Source organism: Lontra canadensis, unplaced genomic scaffold, assembly GCF_010015895.1.
Source record: "Lontra canadensis isolate GAN:19392208 unplaced genomic scaffold, GSC_riverotter_1.0 scaffold24, whole genome shotgun sequence".
Taxonomy (NCBI): Eukaryota; Metazoa; Chordata; class Mammalia; order Carnivora; family Mustelidae; genus Lontra; species Lontra canadensis.
This window is the reverse complement of record NW_022631018.1, coordinates 18,374,691-18,398,527: the sequence shown is the minus strand read 5'-3', so window position 1 is coordinate 18,398,527 and position 23,837 is coordinate 18,374,691. Positions and strand designations below refer to the sequence as shown.

Here is a 23,837-nt window from a genome sequence, read left to right as displayed (position 1 = left end):
GGGACCATTAAAGTAAACGTGACGCATGTGTTTGATACTGGCTCTGAGGGGCTCTCTGGTCGGCGAATCCTTTATGTTAGTAAGGAATGGATGAAAATGAACAAGTACCTACTCTAAATGGAAGCAGCCTGAAACTCTAAAAAGAGCTCACCTTCTTAACCCAGACTGCATTAGAAACTGCCAGTAGATGCTGGACCAGAGGACTGTCTGGTTCATGGAGGGAGCAGACTGTCTATAAAGTGGGACAGGCATTTACACAATGGAAGATTTTAGAATGAATCACCAAGATGAAGAGGGCTAAAGGATAGAAATAACGAGGCATTGGCAGAGACGCACTCATGTTTCTTGGGGTGAAGACATGATACCCTGAAATCTCTCTACACTGACTCCAGTAACCAATCTTACAAACATGACTGAACTTAACTGTTTGATACAGAGATGACAAAACAACATTTGCTATTAAAAGGCCTCAAACTTTTTCTTATAACTCAAAAACCTACAACTTCTAATATAATAAATACCCTTGTCCTTCTCAAACTTTAAAACAAATGATTGTTAAAAGCATATGCTTTTAATGCTCAGCCCACATGTTGTAATACATTTTCAAGAAAAACTGTCAAAATACTAGAAGTAATTTACGTGAAAGATTCCATTTAGATTTTGGCCAAGCTCTCGGTCCCCCTCGTGACTAACAGAGGAAAGGCAGTGAAGGACTTGACTGAAAGATGCGTTTTTCTTAACACGAGCACTGATCTGGGAGTTAGAGTCAATGCGGTAAAGCGGTTGAGGGGACGGACAGTTCCCGGGCCGGCGACAGTGGCCAGTGCAGCAGTCCCCGCACGACGGCCCGGTGCGCCCACGGGAGCGCCGCTCACCCTGCTGGCCCTGGGGCGTCTGGGAGATGATGAACTGCGCGGGCTGCAGGTTGGCGGTCGGGTGCACCAGCACAAACTGCTGCAGGTTGAGATTCTGCTGCTGCAGCTGCTGCAGCTGCTGCAGGTCCTGGAAGACACAATTAAAGCACAGCTTGGAGATCCCGAAATCGAACTCCCTGAGTCATCAGGTTCCGCAGAGGATGAACCAGGTCATCCAAATAAAAAAGAGTCAATATGTATTTTACAGTCTTCCATCTTCGGAACAGGGTGTGCCTGGGACGTTCGCGAAGAGGAAACGAAGAAGAACCCGGAGCGGCCGGAGGACTCAGGAGCTCTGTGGCAAGCTACTGTGTCCTGACTCGGGCCAAACCTAATTTCCAAGAGTTATTACAAATTTCCTCAGAACAAACGGTTACGGTTGAGTTTGTAACATGTAAAGACCAATATGGGTTTTACAAATCGAGTGAGAAAAGAATATGTTGAGTTTTTGAATATTCAATTGATCTTTCTCTTAAATAAAAAAAGAGAGCACTATGTCTGAATTTGCATCAATAAATTAAAGTATCTATAATGATTCATTAAACTTGGTACCAGTCTAACTCAACTGCGAAATCAGTGTAAAAATAACTAAAAAGAGCTATCCACATAAAAATCCAATCCACAGCATACTGAGCTGCTTATCTCGGCTTAGTGTTTCATAGTTTTCAATGTGCTTCCGTGCACGTTATCTCATTAGAATAATGTCAACACAGGTCTCAAATCTTACACACTTAGCATGTATTTGGTGATGAAGCAAGAGGCCAAAATTAAACATCATCTTGGTAAAGCTAGTATAGAACAGCCATAAAGATTAGTCTGACATGTATTCTTTACTCAAGAGCTAACTGGCTCCTTTGCAACATCTAGTCCAACTGGAGCTACACTGCAAATCCACTGCTGCACTTCGGAGTCTCCTCTAGGGCCGTACGGACCATCGTCTCGCACTGGACTCCTAAAAATTCTTGGTAGGACTTACCGATACGACTACCTGTACTTTCTTCCTCTCCTCAAGATAAAGGGTTTCGTTGACCTTTCTGTGCATCGTAAATAACTTTTTATTATCTGTGGATACTTTGCCCTAAAACGTGAACGTGGAAACCAAACACCACTTTCCTCACTCCGGAAAGCGAGCGCCTCGCTCCGCAGCGGAGAGCTGGCGCCATCCCTCCCACTCAAGGGCACCGTTCGCCGCGCATGTGAAAGAACCAGGCCTGCCATGATTAGCTGATTAAAATAAATACAGCCATCCTCTGCTCCAGAAACATGCCAACTGATTATTCAAGAATTGTCACTTCATATAAACAGTCAGTTATTCAAATAATCAGTTATGTGTTTATAATATCAACTCAAATTAGCAAACAAACGTGTTATTTCCAGCTCGGTGGCAGCAAGGAAGGCTGCCGTGTACTTCCCTGAGCCGGAGCCTCTCAGGTCTCGACGGGCCCACAGACAACCCAAGCGTGAATGCTGCACCACAGGAAACCGGCCATTTTCTGCCTCCCCCCGGTGCCCCGGCCACCGGAGACACTCACCTGGGCGATCTGGATGGGCTGCGACAGGGGGATCTGCGTCATGGGCGTGGCGGCGGAGGCGGAGATGGTGGCCCCAGCAGCGCTGTGCTGTTGGCTGGCCGAGTGCTGCTGCACGGCGGCGGCCAGCAGCTGGGCCTGGGCCTGGGCCTGCTGGAGCAGTAACTGTTGCTGCGCCGGCGTCAACGTAAGCTGAGCACAAGCACAACCAACAGTCTGAAAGGTGTGGAGGACAAGGGCCGCCAGGGCAAGCCACCTGCTCTGCGGCAGGTAACGCCAGCGGCCCAAGACCTCAGCCGGCCAACCGCACCGGCGAGCCCGAGCCGGCAACGTTTTTCGGGAATCAAGCTACGGTTCCCAGCCGAACATTTCGATTAAAGTGGTGGCCCTCACGCTGGACTTAAACAATCATTCAAGCTTGTCCTGGGCCCCAGGGTTCAGGCAAAAAAGTAATTAACTAGTAAGCAAGGAAAAAAAAGAATCAATGCTGACAGGATATGAAAAGAAATTTACACCCAACAGAACAGCAAGTGATTAGTCAGATGAATGAGGAACAAGGATGCTGGATCTGACCACGGAGAGAACTGATAAGGCCCAGCTGCTTCCCATTAGCATGAATCTCTGCCATATTCCATCATTTCCATTATGTCCTAAGATATGACTAAAGAATATGAGCTCCATTTGTTTCTTTTCCAAGTCTCCCTACAGCCCCTCCCTAACCCAGTCTTTTCTATTATTGAAAGCACTGGGTCTGGGCAACTTTACATCCCCTTTCCAATACATTATCTCAGTGAAACAGGTGGTGACAGCCGCTCTCTTCACATGCAAATGAATGCTAAAGCCCAGGTTTAACAGAAGCACCAGCCACAGGAACCTGGAATCCTTAGGACTGTGGTGGACACTAGTCTTTCAAAACAAACCCATAGAGTAAAACAAGCAATGTATTTAGAGCAGATTTAAACTGGCTTTCATAATGCAACTTACTTCAAATACAAGGTAGTAAGTGTGTTTTGCCTTCCTTTTGGTGGCATGTTCCCATCAAACAAGAAGGAACCACAGAATCTTTTTCGTATGCTTTTTTTTTTTGGTAATCTCGACCCCCAACATGGGGCTTGGGCTCACGACCCTGAGATCAAGATTTGCATGCTCTTCCGACTAAGCCAGCCAGGCGCCCCACCTTGGGATATACTCTTAGGTGCACTCACCTGGTGGCACAACCCTCCTTCTATTCTAGAAGGGTCCAACAGAACTTTCGCACGAGAGGCGTAAGTATCAAAATCAAACCATCCAAAAACTTAATACCTATCAAGGTATATATTTGCTTATAAATATTTTCTCTAGTATATAAACATGTTAATTTTTACTGAGAGGATTTTTATTTTAAATTTTATTTTGTTTAAATTCAATCAACATATAGTATATTATTAGTTTCAGAGGGAGAGCTCAGTGATTCATCAGTCGCGTTTAACACCCAGTGCTCATTCCATCACGTGCCCTCCTTAATACCCATCACCTAGTTACCCCATCTCCACCCCCACCCCCCTACCACCAGCAAGTTAAGAGTCTCTTATTGTTTGTTTCCATTAAGGGGATTTTGAGAATAGTTTCACAACAATTCTTAAAAGAGCCTTTCCACTACCAAGACATACTTAACTAAAATAAAGGAAATAAAAAATTGTGTGGGTTGATATGATGTGAATTTAACAATAACAAATAACTCTTCCTTATAATTCTCCTAGCTTTTCCAGCCACAAAAATAACAGACAAGTGTTACCCTGGAAAATATTTTGTGTCTTACAGAAAAGAGAGTTGAAAAGTTAAAAGCTTAATATATCCATAAAGGCCAATTTCTTACCAATAATAGTAAATGACACTTATTGGCTGTAATGTGCCCAGCACCATTCTTTAAGTTTTTCAAGTATTGTTACTCTTAATCTTTGTAACAGTACTGTGAGACAGCACCATGCACGGGTAACACCCCCACTGAACTGAAGGAAAACTGAGGCACAGAGAGATGAGATCATCAGCTCGAACAGCAAACTGCAGAGCCAAGACAGGAGACCAGGGGTTTCATCGGAGAACACTACACAGGATCTTAAAAAGAATGTTTTTCTTTTGTAGGTACTAGCCCTTTCTCTCACTTCTGTTCGGCAGCAGTAGCAGAACTCTATACGTATCACTATAATTACACCAATGTCATGGTCCCGGGCACAGGATGACCCCACCGCACGAGGAAGCAGCAGCTGAAACACGAGTTTAAAGAAGTCTTTAGTTTATCTAGAGCATCTGCAAAAGTCAGAAAAGATACCCTGAAAACTTAGGACAAATTCCTTTTTCAGAGCTGCCTACGGTATAGAAAATTCCTGAAAGAAAATGGTGCCAGGCATAGCAAACAGTTCTAATCCGAGTATTGGCCAATGGCAGTTCTGACACAAAGAAAGTTTATGAAAGTTTATTATAATTCTCTCAGTGAAGACTTACCCCAGTTATCTGTCCTCCAGCCAGCATCAGCTGGGTCTGGGGGATGGCCGCCTGCACTGACGGCTGCTGGGAAGGCTGGCTCGGCTGCTGTGGGTCCCCCGACTCTTCGTTAGATTTAGACTGAGGTGGGCGGGGGATGGTGGGAAGGAATAAGAGATTTCAAATAATTGATTAAAAAACTCCGTATTTTAAGAATTATTTACAACATGGATTTATCTAGTCGTGAGTCTTCTGGTTTCATTCTTTTTCTTTCTTACCAATCTTTGTATTTTCCTAATTTTAACATAGTAAGTTTTTAGACTTTTTTCTTTAAAAGTCACATTTATTATCTGCTGTTTTCCAACTATAAAAGAAATGATCAAATATGGAACCTAGAAAAGTAGAAAAATTAAATATAAAAATTATCCACATACAAGTTTTTGGTGTAGACTTTTTATTCCAATGCTAGCAAAGCTGCAATTACAACTCTGAAGAAGCAAAAATAATTTGTCCTCCACAAATCAACAGATTGTTTAGAAACCCAAATCCTCAATTTTTGGAAATACGGAGTAAGGGAAGAGCACATTCTCCATCCACTTCTACGCCAGACCATCCATGCCAACATTCTGAGATGCATTTGGTGGTTAGCCTGAAACTTCCTTATATATCCTCTCAGAGACTGGTTACTTGCACCACAAAATTTTTCATCTAATATTTAAGATAAACATAAATTTAGCATCTCCCATCAAGTAATATACAAATTTAGAGGGAAAATGCTGCAGTCAAGAGGGAAAGAGAACACACTCCTAAAAGGGACACTAAGAGGAAATTTTATGGTAATTAAAACTGGTTATGCAGAACATTAAAATTCTGCATAGATTTGCATATTTCCCACCACCTGTTTTGGGGACCGCAGCAAGGCTAATTAACATAAAGGCTCTGATTAATCCTGCCAGTCACTGAGAGAGAATTACAGTGCAGGACTGTAAACATGCTGCACTGGGGACACAGCCTGTTTGCCAACATCTCTCCAAGGGATGGAAGTTCACCATGGCAACCAAGGCAATTTTCCGCCTCCTCTCCCTCAGAAAGGAAGGTCACATTATCTCCTTTTCTTTTCTCTTCTCGCTTCCATGTATTACTAGGTCCGTATTCCACTGGGTTTCATGGAATGCTCAACCCAAGGTCTTCAGTCATTAGCAACACTGGAATCAATCTTCTAGAAAACGGTTTTCCCCTCTTGACTGTCAGTGACCCAAACACTACAATGAAAGGAAGCAGCAGATCGACTGAATTATGGAGTAATGCATGATAACTGAACTTTGCATGTTTTACCATATGGTTTGTATCAGCAAAGTAGCCAGATTTAACTTTGGTTTTTAAAATTTTGACTGTATGAAGCCCATCAAGGACTATAAACAGGTTTAGTTATAAACCTTAGAATCACAGCATTTTAGAGCTGAGAGGAACCCTGCCAAACTTCTACACTTCCCTACTTAAATAAATGTAAGAGAAAAGGAACCCCAGGAGGTGGAGTGACTTGCCAAAGGTCACACAGCTAGCCAGCGGCAGAGGGAGAATGCAAACCTAAGACCTCTGTCTCTCAGCCCAGTGTTCTTTCCTCCACACTAGAAAATGACGAGAAAGATGTCTGGAAACAAAAGGGCATTAAGACACTATGTGGCTTCGTGTTCAGGTATGTGTTATCACTACATAACTGAGAAACTGTTATTAAACTTACATATCCAACTCTGAAAGTACACTTTTCTTGTTCGCCTTTTGTCATTCATGGTAGCATAATACGAACTGAATTTTCATCAATGTCAGTAATTATCATTATTTGGCTCTTAATGACATTAGGCAATAAAGAAAGGTAATAGTTCTAAATATTTCCTAATTATAATATTATTGCATGCTCATTATAAAAAATCTAAAAAGTATGGTAAAAAAGTGTAAAACTGATCCCTAACCCCCTGGCCCAGCTTACCTGTACATTTAAAGACTGAGCAGCGGCCTGTAAACTTGTTCCGGCAAGCTGGACCTACAAGTACAATAATCAGGAAAAGTTCTCATCTAGTCCTATGGATACTGACTGCATCACTCTAAGCTGACATCGACAAGTATTTCAAGAATCCCTACTAAGTGTATGTCACTGAGTTAGAACTGAGAACACAAAGAGGTCTATCTTACAGGGTTAAAACTTTATGGAAAAGCTCCCACCAGAAAATTATGTTAACATTTCTTTTCTTTCTTTCTTTTGCCAACAGCTTTAACCTTCGTTCTTTTAAAATTTTTATTGTGTTATGATGTCACCAAAAACACATCTAACACTTTTTTTCTAAAATCTAGAAAACGAGTTTTCTGAACTAGCACCAGCAGGCATGCCATACTTGTATCAGGCATTCCTCATGTGCCATCCTGTTTATACCCATGGACGCTGAGATCCTAAAAGCCCAACTCATCTTCCGTATTAAAGAACACGTGAGAACAAGCTACTCATATATGTCACTGTCGTCATTATAAACAATCAGAATTATCTACTCATTCTAATTTCAAAATTTTCATGTACACACCAGAGTAAAAACCTTACATATATATACACAGTCAAGTCCTTAAAACATTTATAGTCATAACTCAAGAGTGCTGGCTGAAATAAAGAATCTGTCCTATAAATCACACATGAAAGTGTCATAGTATTTATTTAATACATTTCATTCATTCAGAAAGTTAAAACCATGATTTTCATTAGAATAAGGATCATTATTTGACAACCATGTTGGCGATAACTGATTCTGCAAGTGTCATCCATGGACGCTCTACTGGGTGAAACCGGAGGAGTAACGTGACAGTCATACATTCTCCGTATCTCTTCATAGCTCTCAACTAATTACAAAAGATAAAGTTCCCAGCGATGACACATGTGCCTTCTGGTATGATCCACTAAGAACACAGCATACTTACGTCGTATGTAAGTAACATACGACTGAGCAACAGTCTTCAAAAATGTCAGTGTCGGGGCGCCTGGGTGGCTCAGTGGGTTAAGCCTCTGCCTTCGGCTTAGGTCATGGTCTCAGGGTCCTGGGATCGAGCCCCGCATCGGGCTCTCTGCTCAGCGGGGAGCCTGTCGCCTGTCCCCCTCTCTCTCTGCCTGCCTCTCTGCCTATCTGTGATCTCTCTCTCTCTGTGTCAAATAAATAAATAAAATCCTTTAAAAAAAAAAGTCAATGTCTTGAAAACAAAAGCACTATGTTAGGAGAACAAGAAGATAAACTAGGGTAGAATAAGTGGCAGCCTAAAGGACAACGGCAGAGGTCAGCAGGAAAAGCAGTTAATGCAAGAGGCACTGCAACGTGCTACACAGGATCCTGGCAACTGAATGGATATAGATAAAAAAGTCATGAATTATTCCAGGGCTCAAATCTGAGAGACTGAAAAAAAGGTAACATCATTGCCAGGGAAGCCAGTAAGTTCCATTTTGGATCATCACATGGCATCAAGGTTTCCTGAAGTTAAATACAAGTGTTAATACGAGCTCAAGACGGAGTTCAGAGTGAAAATGATCAGAGATGCACTTTATTTACAACTAACAGTCCTGTAGGAGCTGAGAGCTCTCAGAAGCAAACCCGGACACTTAGAGAGAACGTATTCTAGATGCAGTGTAGTCAAAGGAGGATTATCCAAAACGATAATATGTTTAAGACCCAAAGGCTAAGAACTCAGCCAGAGAGCCAGAGGAAAGAGTTTTGGGTACATAGATTTAAAGGAAATAAAGTTTCTGTGGGACTTTATTTAAATCATGTTGTTTCTGGGCAGAAGTCTGTTGAGGAACAGGACAGTTACAGGTCTTCAAGTATCCCCTAACGGATTATTTGCTGAGTGGACTACCTGAATCAAATGATCAAATTTAGTATCATAGTAATGGGACAATGTGATACCACAGACCTAATATATTCCTGTCAAAAACTTGGATCCAATCACGAGGGAAAAATTAAACAAACCCAAATTGAGGGGGTCTTCTCTAAAACAGCTGGTATCTACTTTTTAAAAATGTCAACCTCATGAAAGATGAAGGCAGAACTGAGGAATTCTTACAGAATGAAGAAGCCAAACACACAGGAAACCCGAATGCAAGGTGTGGACCGGACTGTAGATCAGAAACACTTACATATGGACTGAACATTAGATAACAAATGTCATCGATGTTAAATTTCTGGAATTTGAAATTTATATTATAGTTGTATAAAAAAATACTGTTTTTAGGAAAAATGTGATGAAGTATTTAGAAGTAGAAGGTCACACTGCCTGCAACTTGATTCTAAAAAAAAATATGTATATATATATTTTTTATGTGTTTGTACACACACACACACACACACACACACACAGAGCAAAGATTAGAACAGTAATTGTTGGTGATTCCAGGTGAAGGGCTTTTGGTTGAAAACTGTTCTATAGTTATAACTTTTCTACAGATCTGAAAATTTTCAAAATACAAAGTTGAAAAAAGAGTGAGAGCATCTTTTTACCACTTAATTTAGCTACCTCCCAACATCCTTCAAATTTTAGCTCAAAGGTCATCCTCTCTGATTAGTGTCTTAGATTGTACAGGTTGAGCTAATAATTTCTACCTCTCTCTTCCTATACAACCTTACCATTCACTTATTCAGTAAATAATTACTAAACATCTATTATATTTTGGGCTCTTTGGAAAATGCTGGGATAAAGATAAATGAGAAAAAGTGCCCATCTTTATGGAACTTACGGGGTAACAGAACTAAAGTCATCTACTTTGTATACGTGTACACACATTTGTAATTATGGTAAGGAAAAGGTCAGAGTGTGAACCTGGTCAATAAGAGGGCTAGAAACAGAAGGTAAGTGTCACACTTATGCTAATTATGTCTCTAATCAGACGGTGAGCAATTCTGAGGGGACTGACATCTTGCTGGAGAAGTCAGTGATGTCAAGATTTCATATCAAATTCTTTGGTTTAAAGTCCTTTGGTTTGGGGCATACTGAAGATTCAGTGATTTTGGTAATCAGCAGCTGGAGGCCTTGGAGCTGATGTAAGAGCTGCACTCTTCTTAGAATTTGGATCCAGTGAAGAAAAGATTGCATATCATCTATGTATCTTTGGGGACTTTTTAATACATTATGACCATCACAAATTTAAGCCAGATAGAGGCTTAATATGCACCATATACACTGACTACCAAAAATTTTATTCCTCTAAGAAACCAGAAAACTTGTTGGAAGCTACAAATGTTTTTACTTTTTACTTTTACTTTTATTTTTTGAAGACTATTTATTTGAGACAGGGAGAGAGAGAGAGTACACAGAGGGAGAGGGGGAAGCAGGCTCCCACTAAGCAGAGAGCCTGATGTGGGGCTCGATCCCAGGACCCTGAGACTGTGACCTGAGCCGAAGGCAGACACTAAACCGAATGAGCCATCCAAGCACCCCTACAAATGTTTTCAGAAGAAAGAACTTACATGAAGATAGTATTTTTGGTTTTCTATAATATATTCTTAAATTATTTTAGATGCTAATATATCTTAATATTTTATCTAGAAGTTCCATATAGAAGTTTCTCTACTTTGGGAAACACAAACAAAGCTATGCACCTGAGCAAAACTGTGTCGCTAGGGCCCCACTCCAACAGAAGATGCTAACTGCCTCCTGCACACCACACCTTTGAATTTGTGAATAAATGGGCTTTTGAGGACCTTTCTAAAATTGCACCTGTTTCAAGTGCAGGAGCTTCTTTTATATAAAATTCAGGTACGGGGCGCCTGAGGGCTCAGTTGGTGGGGGGACTGCCTTCAGCTCCAGTAGTGTTCCTAGGGTCCTAGGATCCAGCCCTTCATCTGGCTTCCTGCTCAGCAGGGAGTCTGCTTCTCCCTCTCCCTGCTTGCGCTCTCTCTGTGTCAAATAAATAAAAATTCTTAAAAAAAAATGAAGTTCAGGTAGTCTAAAGACATAATTTATGAGCTCAGGAGACATATGAAGACATAATTTATGAACACATATTCTGAGCGGAGAGCCTTACACAGGTCTTGGGCAATGGTGGCCACGTCCTTCTGGATGACTCTGTAATTTACTACCTTCAGTGAGCCTCACAGACCCACAGTGACAAAAACAGTAACTCAGTTGTTAGGAACATTGCATTCATAACAAAGAATTCTTTTTTTTTTTTCCACAAAGCTGTGAGGTCAATAACAATACAGTCAATTAAACTATGATTCCAGACTAACCATTCAAAAGGACACAATCAGATGTGACTAGCACCAGGCTTTAATCAATTTAAAAAGTCCCACACACTGAAATAACTACCCCAGGCCTTCACATTCCACGCCTCCGGTTTTTACTCTCCCTTATGGTTGAGCAGAGAGCATTCTACCTGATGGAGATGTCCAAGGAAAGCCTGGGCCTGGGCTGTTGAGATGGCTCCTCCAACGGGCACAGGCTGCTTCTGAAAGTCCAGACCATTGGTTTGTGTGCCTAGAAAGCAAGCAAAAGCATGTAACTGTTAAAAACAAACTCAACTGAAACAAGCACTAGACTTCAATCACGAGCATTGATCAGGCATACTATTTTGTAGAAGCACTTTCCTAAGTACCCCCAGGGACGAAAAGGGATTTACAGCACAAAGTTTTCTCTTCTAAAGGGAGGGCTGTGGGACAAGTAAATGAACACAAAGCTTAAGAAACAGAAACAAAAATATAAATACTGAATTCTAATCATAAGATGGCGTTACAGAATTCAGAAGCGATGCAGGGATTGGGGTCACAATAAGCATGGCACTTACAGGCCTTAAGGAAGAGATTATCATCACTACTACTGTTGTAAAGAATGGTACAGACAGACTTCCAAGGAGGGACTGACGCTCTCTTCTGGTCTCCCCCTTCTCAATATTTGGCATGGGCAGAAGAAATTCACTGGTGACTCTGCAAGATGATTGGTTCTTTTTATTTATTTATTTGACAGAGATCACAAGTAGGCAGAGAAGCAGGCAGGGGGCGGGGCGGGGGAAGAGCAGGCTCCCTGCTGAGCAGAGAGCCCGATTTGGGGCTCGATCCCGGGATCCTGAGATCATGACCTGAGCCAAAGGCAGAGGCTTAACCCACTGAGCCACCCAGGCACCCAAAGGTGATTTATTCTTAACTTACACTTTTAATACATGACAATCTGATGGCAAAAACAACAATTTACATGATAAACAAAATAGTTTTACTGATTTCTTCAATTCTAAAGTATAGATTGCTGCATACATGTAATTAGCAAGAGCCCTGCTATAATTATAATCTTCCAAATGTTATGCCTGTGCATTTTAACCACTTATGCTGCAGTTTGATGCTAGGATAGGACTAATTTATGGAAAGACATACCATCCAAATGTTCAGAAATATTTATTAAGGATATAATACATTGTTTTCAAACTATAATATCCAGATATAATTTAGAAATTACCTAAATTCCTTGTATGCAATAAAATGTAACAGACCACAGGAACCTGCAAGAATCACTGAGGCTCACAAATGTGGCCCTGAACTTCCGCTTCCAACCACTCAGACAACCTGCCTGCCCGTCCTCACTCCAGTGTGTGTACACACGGAGAACGCCGGTCAGGACAGGATAAGCCAGAACCTTAAGCAGTATTTCTAAATGGCTACTCACTTCTGCCATTATATATCCTAACTAACATCTGGCAAATGTATCACTTTAATAAGAATAATGAGGTAGATCACATGACTCCAAAGAATTATTAAAGGTTTCCTTGAGATAATTATAAAAGGAGTGTCTATACATTTCACCTGCTTAAAATCTCATAATGGTTGTTCTTTTGTATTTTTTCCCTGGCTTCCCATAAGCAGAAAACGAAAGAATTATCTAGACATACAAAGGGTCACTTTCATTGGCCACATGCAGAAATTTCATTATTTTACACATTTGGTCATTAGCTGCTGTCTCTATTCCTATGCAGAAAATCATTACTGAGGTTGATTTTAAGATTGTTCACCCTTAGAGAATTATGCTCCATATATATTACACAAATCCACAAGGCTAAAAGAAGATGAGGTTTTGGAAAACGGAGACAAGCACCCGAAGATTAAAACATCACCAATACAGAACTCTTCCAGAACCAAATATTTCACTCTCATGGAGACCATGAAAATTCTACACACTGCTTCCACTATCAAGTCGCCGCAAAAATGATATACCCCGTGTAAATCAAAGAGCACTAGATGACAAGACTGGCTAATTTCTACCCCTGGTACAGAGCCTACAGCAGTGGCCTACAGCTAATGCTATTTAAGTACGCTGGCTCTACCAGCTCAGAGGACACATAAAGGCAGGACACCCAAAGCTAGTGAAGTACAAGAACATTCCTAGACAACAGTTCAGATAAACAGAGAGTCAAGATGCAAAAGAAGGTTTGTGGGGTGTTTTTTGTTTTGGGTTTTTTTTTTTTTTTTCCAGTAAAATTCTGAGGCTCCATGAGGAGGTAAGGGATGGAAGAAAGTAGATATCACATAGAAATCATTCTTGTAAATCATAAAGACCTAAATTGGGCTAAAAGGAAAAGAAAGGGGAACAGACAGACAGACACCCATACATACATACACATTTAACATAATTACGAAGACAGTACACGGAGACAATGATGGTGGGAGCCAACACCAAATGCGTGTCAGAGAAAATAGAACATCCAAATAAAGAAAGGGTGGAATTAACAAGTTGGGAGAGAAGGTGAATGATGTAAGAAGATTAAAATAGCACATACAGAATTTGAGAAACCCCAAAACATGTAAGAAAAGTGATCCAGAAGGCATTTAGAAATGATAAAGTCCAAAGCTAAAGATTCTATAAGATTGCCACAAGAACAGTGTTACTGAGGTGAACCTCAGAGATCTTGAATCCAACCTCCTTATTTTATTGGTGACAGATTAAGGAATCTTAAGTGAACTGTTCAAAATGCCATAGCTACTTAGTGGAAGAGGCAAGACAAGGACAGGGTTCCCTGATTCTGTGTAATTACTCACAGAGAAGTGATAGTTGTAATCTGGAGTAAAAATGTCAATCAACTAAGAGTGGATACAGAGAGAAGAAGCCTGAAGATAAGAGGGCACCTACATTAGGAGATGTAGAGACAAATAACCAGAGAGGAAGCAGTGAGAAAACAGGGAGAAAAAAAAAAAAAAAATCCTTCAGGACTACTGTGCTTCAGGAGCCAGGCAAAAAAACCCTACAAGGATGGGGTAGTTTACTACTGTCAAATGGTACAGAACAGGATCAAATACTGAACAAGAAATTAATCCAGATAGACTAAATGAAAGGCAGTAATAAAAGTAAGGCCAAAACTTAATGAAATAGGAAAAAAAAACACATAACAGAAACACCAAGTTGGTTCTTTCAAAAGAATCATACAGCTTACAAACTTCTGGTAAGATTGAAGAAAAAAGTAAAAGGGAAGGAGCAAATAATTTAAGGATAACAGAAAGAAGGACATAATAAAAAAATGCTGCAAACACTAAAAATAGAATATCATGAACCAATAAAATATACACCAATAAAATTAAAACTGAGAAATGGCTTACTCTCTAGAAAATATAACTTACCAAGACTGACTCAAGAAGAAATACGAAAGGTCCTACAGCATTTGAAGAAATGTCATATGTAAGTAAAAATCTTCCCAAAAGGAAAAATGAAAACCTAAACAATTTTACTCTGCTTGCTTCCAGAAACCAAAGGGACAAGTAATTCTAATCTTAAGTAACTTTTCCAGAGTATGGGGAAAAAAGGGAAACAATTTTTAAGTCATTTTGTGAGGTCAGCATAACCTTACTACCGAAACCTGAAAAAGATGAGTAAAGAAAACAAAACAAACAAGCAAAAATACATGCCAGTTTTACTCACAAACATACATAAAAATATCCTAAATAGTATTAGCGAAAATAAGCTAATAAGATAAAATATTTGGAGTTTAAGGGTTAAAAAAAAAATCAGTGTGATTCATCACATTAATTAAAGGGGAAAAAATCATTTAATTGACTCAAAAGATTAAAGAAAATCCTTAGATAAAATTCAATATCCACCTATGACAAAAATTCTATGCATAGGAACAGAAATAAACTTCCTTGATAAAAATTAACAATAAAGCATTCCCGTTAATATTAAGAACAAGATAAGTGTGCCAGCTACTGAAAGCCTCAAGCAACAAACAAGGTAAGAAAAGAAAATACACCAATTGGAAAAAGAAACAAAACTTTCTTTTCAGATGATTTTTATAATGCATATAGAGTCCTAAGAAATCTAATGATCTATTTCTAGAATAAGAGAGTTTAATAAGGGGACCTAATCAGTATGGACACAAAATGTTAGAGCTAGAATTCAGAATAACGATTATAAAGATACTAGCTGAGCTTGAAAAAAGCATAGAAGACACTAGAGAGTCCCTTTCTAGAGAAATAAAAGAACTAAAATCTAACTAATTTTTGAAACCAAAAAGGCTATTAATGAGATGTAATAAAAAATGGAGGCTCTAACTGTTAGGATAACCGAGGCAGAAGAGAGAATTGGTGAAATAGACAAAATGACAGAGACTAAAGAAGCTGAGAAAAAGAGAGATAAACAACTCACTGGACCACAAGGGGAGAATCTGAGAGATAAGTGATCCCATGCAGTTAAACAATATTAGAATTGGGATTCCAGAAGAAAAGGAAAGAGAAAGAGAGAGAAGCAGAAGGTATACTGGAGCAAATTATAGCAAAGAATATCCCTAATCTGGGCAAGGAAACAGGCATCAAAATCCAAGAGAAAGAAATCCCTCTCAAAATCAATAAAAATAGGTCAATACTCCTAACATAGAACAGTGAAACTTACAAATCTCAGAGACAAAGGGAAAATCCCAAAGGCAGTCGGGACAAGAGATCTGTAACCTACAAGGGTAGAAACATTAGGTTGGCAGCAGACCAATCCGTGGACACCTGGCAGCCAGAAAGGGCTGGCATGATATATTCAGGGCTCTACCTGAGAAAAATATGCAGCCAAGAATACTTTACCCAGCTAGGAGGTCATTCAAAACAGAAGGAATGATAAGAAGTTTCCAGGAAAAACAGAAATTAAATGAATTTGTGAACACCAAACCAGTCCTACAAGAAATATTAAAAGGATCCTCTAAGCAAAGAGAGAGCCCACAAGTAACATACACCAGAAAGGAACAGAGACGATATAAAGTAACAGTCTCTTTACAACTAATACAATGAAACTAAATTTGTATCTTTCATTAGTTACTCTGAATGTAAATGGGCTAAATGCCCCAATCAAAAGACAGAAGGTATCAGATTGGATAAAAAAGCAAGACCCATCCATATGTTGTCTGCAAGAGACTCATTTTAGACCCAAAGACACCTCCTGATTTAAAGTGAGGGCGTGGAAAACCATTTATCATGCTAATGGGCCTCAAAAGAAAGCTGGGGTAGCAATTCCTATATCAGACAACTTAAGATTTTAAACCAAGTACTGTAATAAGAGATGAAGAAGGACACTGTATTATAATTAAAGGATCCATTCAACACAAAGTTCTAACAATTATACATATTTATGCCCCTTACACATGGGAGCAGCTAATTATATAAGTCAATTAATAACAAAATTAAAGAAACACATTGATAATAATACAATTAATAGTAGGGGACTTTAACAACCCCTCACTGCAATGGAGAGATCATCTAAGCAGAAGGTCAACAGGGAAATAAGGGCTTTGAATGACATACTGGACAAGATGGACTTCACAGATATATTCAGAACCTTATATCCTAAAGCAACAGAATACATATTCTTCTCCGATGCACATGGAACATTCTCCAGAGTAGATCACATCCTGGGTCACAAATCAGGTCTCAACCAATATCAAAAGATGGGGATAATTCCCCACATACTTTCAGACCACAATACTTTCAAACTGGAACTCAATCACAAGAGGAAATTTGGAAAGAACTCAAATACACGGAGGCTAAAGAGCATCCTACTACAGAATGAACAGATCACCAGGAAATTAAAGAATAATTTACAAAATTCATGGAAACAAATGAAAATGAAAACACAACTGCTCAAAATCTTTGCAATGTAGCGAAGGTGGTCTGAAGAGGGAAGTATATAGGAATACAAGCCTTTCTCAAGAAACAAGAAAAGGTCTTAAGCATACAACCTAACCCTATACCTAAAGGAGCTGGAGAAAGAACAGCAAAGAAAGACTAAACCCAGCAGGAGAAGAGAAATCCTTAAGATTAGAGCAGAAATCAATGACATAGAAACCAGAAGAATAGTAGAAACTAGGAACTGGTTCTTTGAATTATTAATAAGACTGATAAACCCCTGGCCAGATTTATCAGAAAGAAAAGAGAAAGGACCCAAAATGAATAAAATCATGAATGAAAGAGGAGAGATCACAACCAACACTGAAGAAATACAAACAATTAAAAGAACATATTATAAGCAACTCTACGCCAGCAATTCAGGCAATCTGGAAGAAACGGATGCATTCCTAGAGATGTATAAACTACCAAAAAAGAACCAGGAATAAACAGAAAACCTGAACAGAGCCATAACCAGCAAGGAAATGGAAGCAGTAATAAAAAATCTACCAACAAACAAAAGCCCAGGGCCAGATAGCTTCTGAGGGGAATTCTACCAAACATTTAAAGAAAAATTACTAACAATTCTTATGAACCTCTTTCAAAAAACAGAAATGGAAGGAAAACTTCCAAATTTCTTCTGTGGCCAGCATTATTTGATCCCAAAACCAAAGACCCCCCACCAAAAAGAATTACAGACCAATATCCCTGTGGATATTGGATGCCAAAATTATCACTAAAATACTAGCCAATGGGACCCAACGGTACATTAAAAGGATTATTCACCACAACCAAGTGGGATTTATTCCTGGGCTGCAAAGCTGGTTCAACCTTCACAAATCAATCAACGTGATATAATACATAAATAAAAGAAAGGACAAGAACCATATGATCCTCTCAATAGAAAGGATTTTTTTTCTATTTTCAATAGAAAAAAATGCAGAAAAAGCATTTAAAGTATAGCGTCTTTCTTGATTGAAACTCTTCAGTGTAGGGATAGATGGAACATACCTCAGTATGATAAAAGCCATCTACAAAAAGCCCACAGCGAATATCATTCTCAATGGGGGGAAATTGAGAACTTTCCCCTAAGGTCAGGTACACAGCAGGGATGTCCACTATCATCACTGCTATTCAACACAGTACTAGAAGTTCTAGCCTCAGCAAACAGACAACAAAAAGAAACAAAAGGCATCAGAATTGGCAAAGAAGTCAAACTTTTGCTCTTTGCAGATGACACGACAGTCTGTGGAAAAGCCAAAAGACTCCACCCCAGGGACTCCTGGATGGCTTGGTAAGTTAAGTGTCTGCCTTAGGCTCAGGTCACGATCCCAGGGTCATGGGATTGAGTCCTGCAGACTCCACTGCTCTGCAGGGAGACTGCTTCTCCCTCTGCCTATCCCTCCACCTGTTTGTCCTCTCTCTCCCTCTCCTTGACAAATAAATAAATAATTCTTTAAAAAAAAAAAAGACTTCACCCCAAAATTGCTAGAACTCCTACAGGAATTCAGCCAAGTGGCAGGATATAAAACCAATGCATAGAAATCCGTTGCATTTCTAGACACTGACAATGAGACAGAAGAAACAGAAATTAAGGAATCAATCCCATTTACAATTACACCAAAAAATGTAAGATACCTAGGAATAACCTAACCAAAGAGCTAAGGATCTATACTCTCAAAGGTATAGAACACTTACAAAAGAAATGAGGAAGACACAAAGAAATGGAAAAACATTCCATGCTCAAGGATTAGAAGAACAAATATTGTTAAAATGGCTATGCTACCTAGAGCAATCTACGCATTCAATACAATCTCTATCAAAATACCATCAACATTTTTCACAGAGCTGGAATGAACAATCCTAAAATTTGTATGGAACCAGCAAAGACCCTGGATAGCCAAAGGAATGTTGAAAAAGAAAACTGAAACTGGTGGCGTCACAATTATAAACTTCAAGCTCTATTACAAAGCTGTCATCGACACTTCAGTATGGTACTGGCACAAAAACAGACACATAGATCAAGGGAACAGAGGACAGAGAGCCCAGAAATAGACCCTCAACTCTATAGTCAACGAATCTTCAACAAAGCAGGAAAGAATATCCAATGGAAAAAGGACAGTCTCTTCAACAAATGGTGTTGGGAAAACTGGACAGCCATATGCAGAAGGAAACTGGACCATTTCCTTACACCACACACAAAAATAGACTCAAAATGGATAAAAGACCTCAATGTAAAACAGGAATCCAACAAAATCCTAGAGGAGAACATAGGCAGCAACCTCTTCGACCCTGGTTGCAGCAACTTCTTGCTAGACATGTCTCCAAAAGCAAGGGAAACAAAGGAAAAATGAACTAATGGGACTTCATCAAGATCAAAAGCTTTTGCACAGCAAAGGAAACAGTCGATAAACAAAAGAAGACAACTTACAGAATGGGAGAAGATATTTGCAAGTGACATATCATATAAAGGGCAAGTATCCAAAATCTATAAAGAATTTATCAAACTCAACATGCAAAGAACAAATAATCCAATCAAGAAATGGGCAGAAGACATGAAGACATTTCTGTGAAGAAGACATCCAGATGGCCAGCAAACACATGAGAAAGTGCTCAACATCACTCGGCATCAGGGAAATACAAATCAAAATCACAGTGAGTTACCACACCTCACACCAGTCAGAATGGCTAAAATTAACAAGTCAGGAAAGGACAGATGCTGGCAAAGATGCAGAGAAAGGGTAACCCTCCTATATTGTTGGTGGGAATGGAAGGTGGTGCAGCCATTCTGGGAAACAGTGTGGAGATTCCTCAGAAAGTCAAAAATAGAGCTACTTTACGACCCAGAAACTGCACTTCTTGGTATTAATCCGAAAGATACAAATGTAGTGATCCAAAGGGACACCTGCACCCCAATGTTTATAGCACAATGTCCACAATAGCCAAAGATTTTATGTCCAGATGTCCACCAACAGATCAATGGATAAAAACGATGTGGTATATAAATACGATGGAATATTATGCAGCCATCAAAAAATGAAATCTTACCATTTGCAATGATGTGGATGGAACTAGAGGATATTATGTTAAGGGAAATAAGTCAATCAGAGAAAGACAATTATCATATGAGCTCACTGATGTGTGGAATTTAGGAAACAAAACAGAGGATCACAGGGGAAGAGAGGAAAAATAAAATAAGATGAAACCAGAGAGGGAGATATATTATAAGAGACTCTTCATCATAGGAAACAAGCTGAGAGTTGCTGGAGGGGAGGGATGGGGTAACTGGGTGATAGACACTAACGAGGGCATGTGATGTAATGAGCAGTGAGTATTATATGAGACTGATGAATCACAGACCTGGACCTCTGAAACCAATAATACATTATATGTTAATTTTTAAAAAGAATTTAATAAGGTTACAGCACACAAAATCCATTTTAAAATTGCTTTTATACACCAAATGAAAACATTTTTGAACAACAATTTTTAACACTTCGAAAATATAAAATCCTGGGACTAAATCTATGAAACTATACCAAGTCCTAATCAGTGGAAAACTATAAAACCTTATTTAAAATTGTAAGAAGACATAAATAAATGCTCATTTACTGGAAGACTCAACATTATAAAGATATCAATCAATTCTTTCCAAACTGATCTTTGGATTCAAAGCAATTTCGTATCAAAATCTCAACAAGTTATTTTTCCTTCCTTTCTTTTCAGGGTTGGGGTGTGTGTGTAATTGACAGCTTGATTCTAAAATTATTTAAAGTTTTGTTTTTTTTTCCCCTCCAATAATCTCTGTACCCAACATGGGGCTTGAACTCATGATCCCAAGATGAACAATCACATGCTCTTCCAACCGAGCCAGCCGGATGAACTATGACTCTAAAATTTATCCAGAAGGGCAAAGGGTGAAAATCCTTTTTTTTTTTTTTAAAGCAAGTTGGGATGCCTGGGTGGCTCAGTCGGTTAAGCCGCTGCCTTCGGCTCAGGTCATGATCCCAGGGTCCTGGGATGGAGTCCCGCATCGGGCTCCTTGCTCAGCAGGGGGCCAGCTTCTCCCTCCGCCTCTGCCTGCTTGTGCACGTACGTGTATGCTCGCTCGCTCTCTGACAAATAATAAATAAAATCTTAAAAAAATTTAAAAAGCAAGTTGAGGGACCCATACTGTTAAGGTATTATGAGTTATAATAGACCAACAATAATCAGAACAGTGTAGTATTTGTACAGTGACAAACAGATCAGATTAGAGTCTGGAAGCCACACGTATCTTTAGACACTTGCAATGCGATAGGTAGTACTGTGCTTCAGTGAGGAAAGGATGGAGTTTTCGATAAAAGGATAACTGGGTATCCATTTGGGAAAAAAATGAAATTAGATCAATCCACACCATATAAAAGAAAGAGAGGAAAAAAGGGAGGGAGGGAGTAAGAGAGGGAGGAAGGGGAGGAGGAAGGAAGCAAAGTTTCAGAAGGATTAAATGCCTAAATGTAAAGTACACAATTATTACATTTTCAGAAGACAAACTAAGAATACATCATTACAACCTTGGGAAAAGGATTTCTTTACCAAGACCCAAAAAATGAAAAGATATAAGTTTACTTCAAAATTAAAAGCTTTGTTCTTCAAAGTGTTGTAAAAAGAAATGTAAAAGAGAAAATATCTGTAATACATACAAAACAACAAAGGATTGGTATTCAGAACACACAGAGAATGCCTATGAATCAATAAAAAACTCAAACCAACAGAAAAAAGCCCAAAAGAACAGGAATTTCACAGAAGAAACATAAATTGTGCACAAACACTAGAAAAGATTCAGCCTCCTTGGAAACTAGGGAAATGAAATTAAAATCCTAATATAATACCATTTTATAGCCACTAAATTGGCTAAAATTACAAAGTTGGTTAATATCAAGTTGTGGCCAGAGGTGAAATCTTATCTGCTGTTGGTAGCAATATGAACCAGTACAAATGCTCTGGAAAAGTGGCCAGCAGTCCTGGAATCACACTGGGAGAAGCTCAGGTAGTACCCTCTGGAGACTTTCATGCACATGCATAAGAGATAAGTACAAAATTACTTTATAGCAATAATGTCTGTAGTAACAAAAGCCTAAAAATAACCCAAATGTCCATCAATAATAGAATGGATAGAAAACTTGTGATATCTTCATATAACGGAATATTATATCCAGTGAAAGTGAATTATAAACATACGCACTAACTTGGATGAATCTCAAAAATACAAAGTTGAACAAAAGAAACCAGTCAGAATATAGTATGATTCTATTTATGCAACAGCAACAGATGAATCTAAGTATGATTTGAGTATGACAGTAAATATATGGATGAAAAAATTTGGAAAGAAAAGCAACATGACCATTAACACTGAATTTAGGATGACTGTTACCTCTGTGGCGGAAGAAGCGACGATGACCAGGGTGGACCCTACAGTGGCCTCCTGGGACACGGTAACGTTCTATTTCATAGAGTGGTAGACATAAGAGTACTTAAACGATACATACATGTTTACATACAGGTTTCTAAGATTATTACATTGACATTAAAACAGTAAAACATCCACAATGACAAAATAATTGCAGTAAAATTTCAAGGACACATCCAAATGGCAAGGAGCAAAGGAAAAAGCATGTAGTCATGAAGCCAAAGCATGAGGGCGCTCCTTCCTTTAGTAGGTCCGGCAGTGGCGGGAGTGAGAGGGGATGGTCACTGAAAGGTGTATAGACTGCGGGTGGGGTAAGAGTCTGTAGGTTGATAAAGCCATGCATACCTCAATATTTTGAGCAAAGATTCTATGGGAAGGCATACACTGAAGATGTTAGAACCAAAAGGGGTGAAAAGATGGGACAAGAACTTGAAAGAAATGAGAAGACACATAATTAAGAGTGAAAAGTGGAGGATCATAATAATGAAAAAGGATATTTCTTAAAGGCAAATGAAAAGGAGAAGATGGGTGAAAGAAAAAAATATAAAGCAGAGGGAGGTGGCCAGCTCAAATCAGTACAATTTTCTCGGTAGTCAAAAGGTAGTCATTTTCAGAAAACAAAAACAGCAAGACAGAAAGAAAGTAGAAAAGTTCTGGACAAGGGGGAACAGTTCGCTTATTTTCGCTATTCCTATTGTTTTTCTCTGCAACTGAGAATGGAAATCTATACCTTCCGAACACTCATGTTACAATGTATAAATGGGGCAGGAAACATAACATACTAGAGGGGGAAGGACAGAGATAGGAGGAGAAGAATGGGGGGAAGGAAGGAGGAGACAGAAACCCAAGGTGATACCGTCACGGGAGGGTCTAACTGCAGATGGCCACCGCCATCTTCTCTGTGTCTCAAAGTCCCAGGTAGTGTTCAACATGCAGCCTGGAGTCTACCCTCTTTAAGGGCCAATTGAACTAGAAAAATCTTTCCCAAACCATTTTTTTGGGGTGGGGGGCAGAGGGAGCAGGAGAGAGAGAATCCTAAGAGGGTCCAAGCCCAGCTCGGAGCCCAACACAGGGCTCAATCTCGCGACCCTGAGATCATGACCTGAGCTGAAATCAAGAATGGAATGCTCAACCAACTGAGCCACCCGGCGTGCCAGTCTTGCCAAAATCTTAACGCCTCTACAGCCTAGTTTTTCTTAAGTAAGGACACTTAATCCTTACTGAAGAGATAACATCAGTATTTTTCAACAGATCAACATGTTAAGGCCAGAATTTAAAACTTACCGAAATATATTTTCGTAGTCTCTTCAGGATACAGCTATGTCTGAAGGAAGCCGTATTTTAAAAA

General features: G+C 39.4%; 1 protein-coding gene across 4 annotated transcripts in view; it reads right to left on the bottom strand.

Annotated features, from left to right (window-relative positions):
* The window catches only part of POU2F1 (POU class 2 homeobox 1), a 173,218-nt gene that overhangs the window by 32,813 nt on the left and 116,568 nt on the right, over positions 1-23,837 (bottom strand). For 3 of the 4 annotated variants that reach the window (XM_032862962.1, XM_032862965.1, XM_032862963.1), the window contains exons 3-7: positions 11,304-11,404; positions 6,891-6,944; positions 4,925-5,044; positions 2,447-2,635; positions 876-1,002 (exon numbers count right to left, since the gene is read on the bottom strand). In XM_032862962.1, coding sequence (XP_032718853.1) covers positions 876-1,002; positions 2,447-2,635; positions 4,925-5,044; positions 6,891-6,944; positions 11,304-11,404 — 591 coding nt within the window. The remainder of the gene's footprint in view (positions 1-875; positions 1,003-2,446; positions 2,636-4,924; positions 5,045-6,890; positions 6,945-11,303; positions 11,405-23,837) is intronic. The other variant, XM_032862964.1, reaches the window with a different exon arrangement.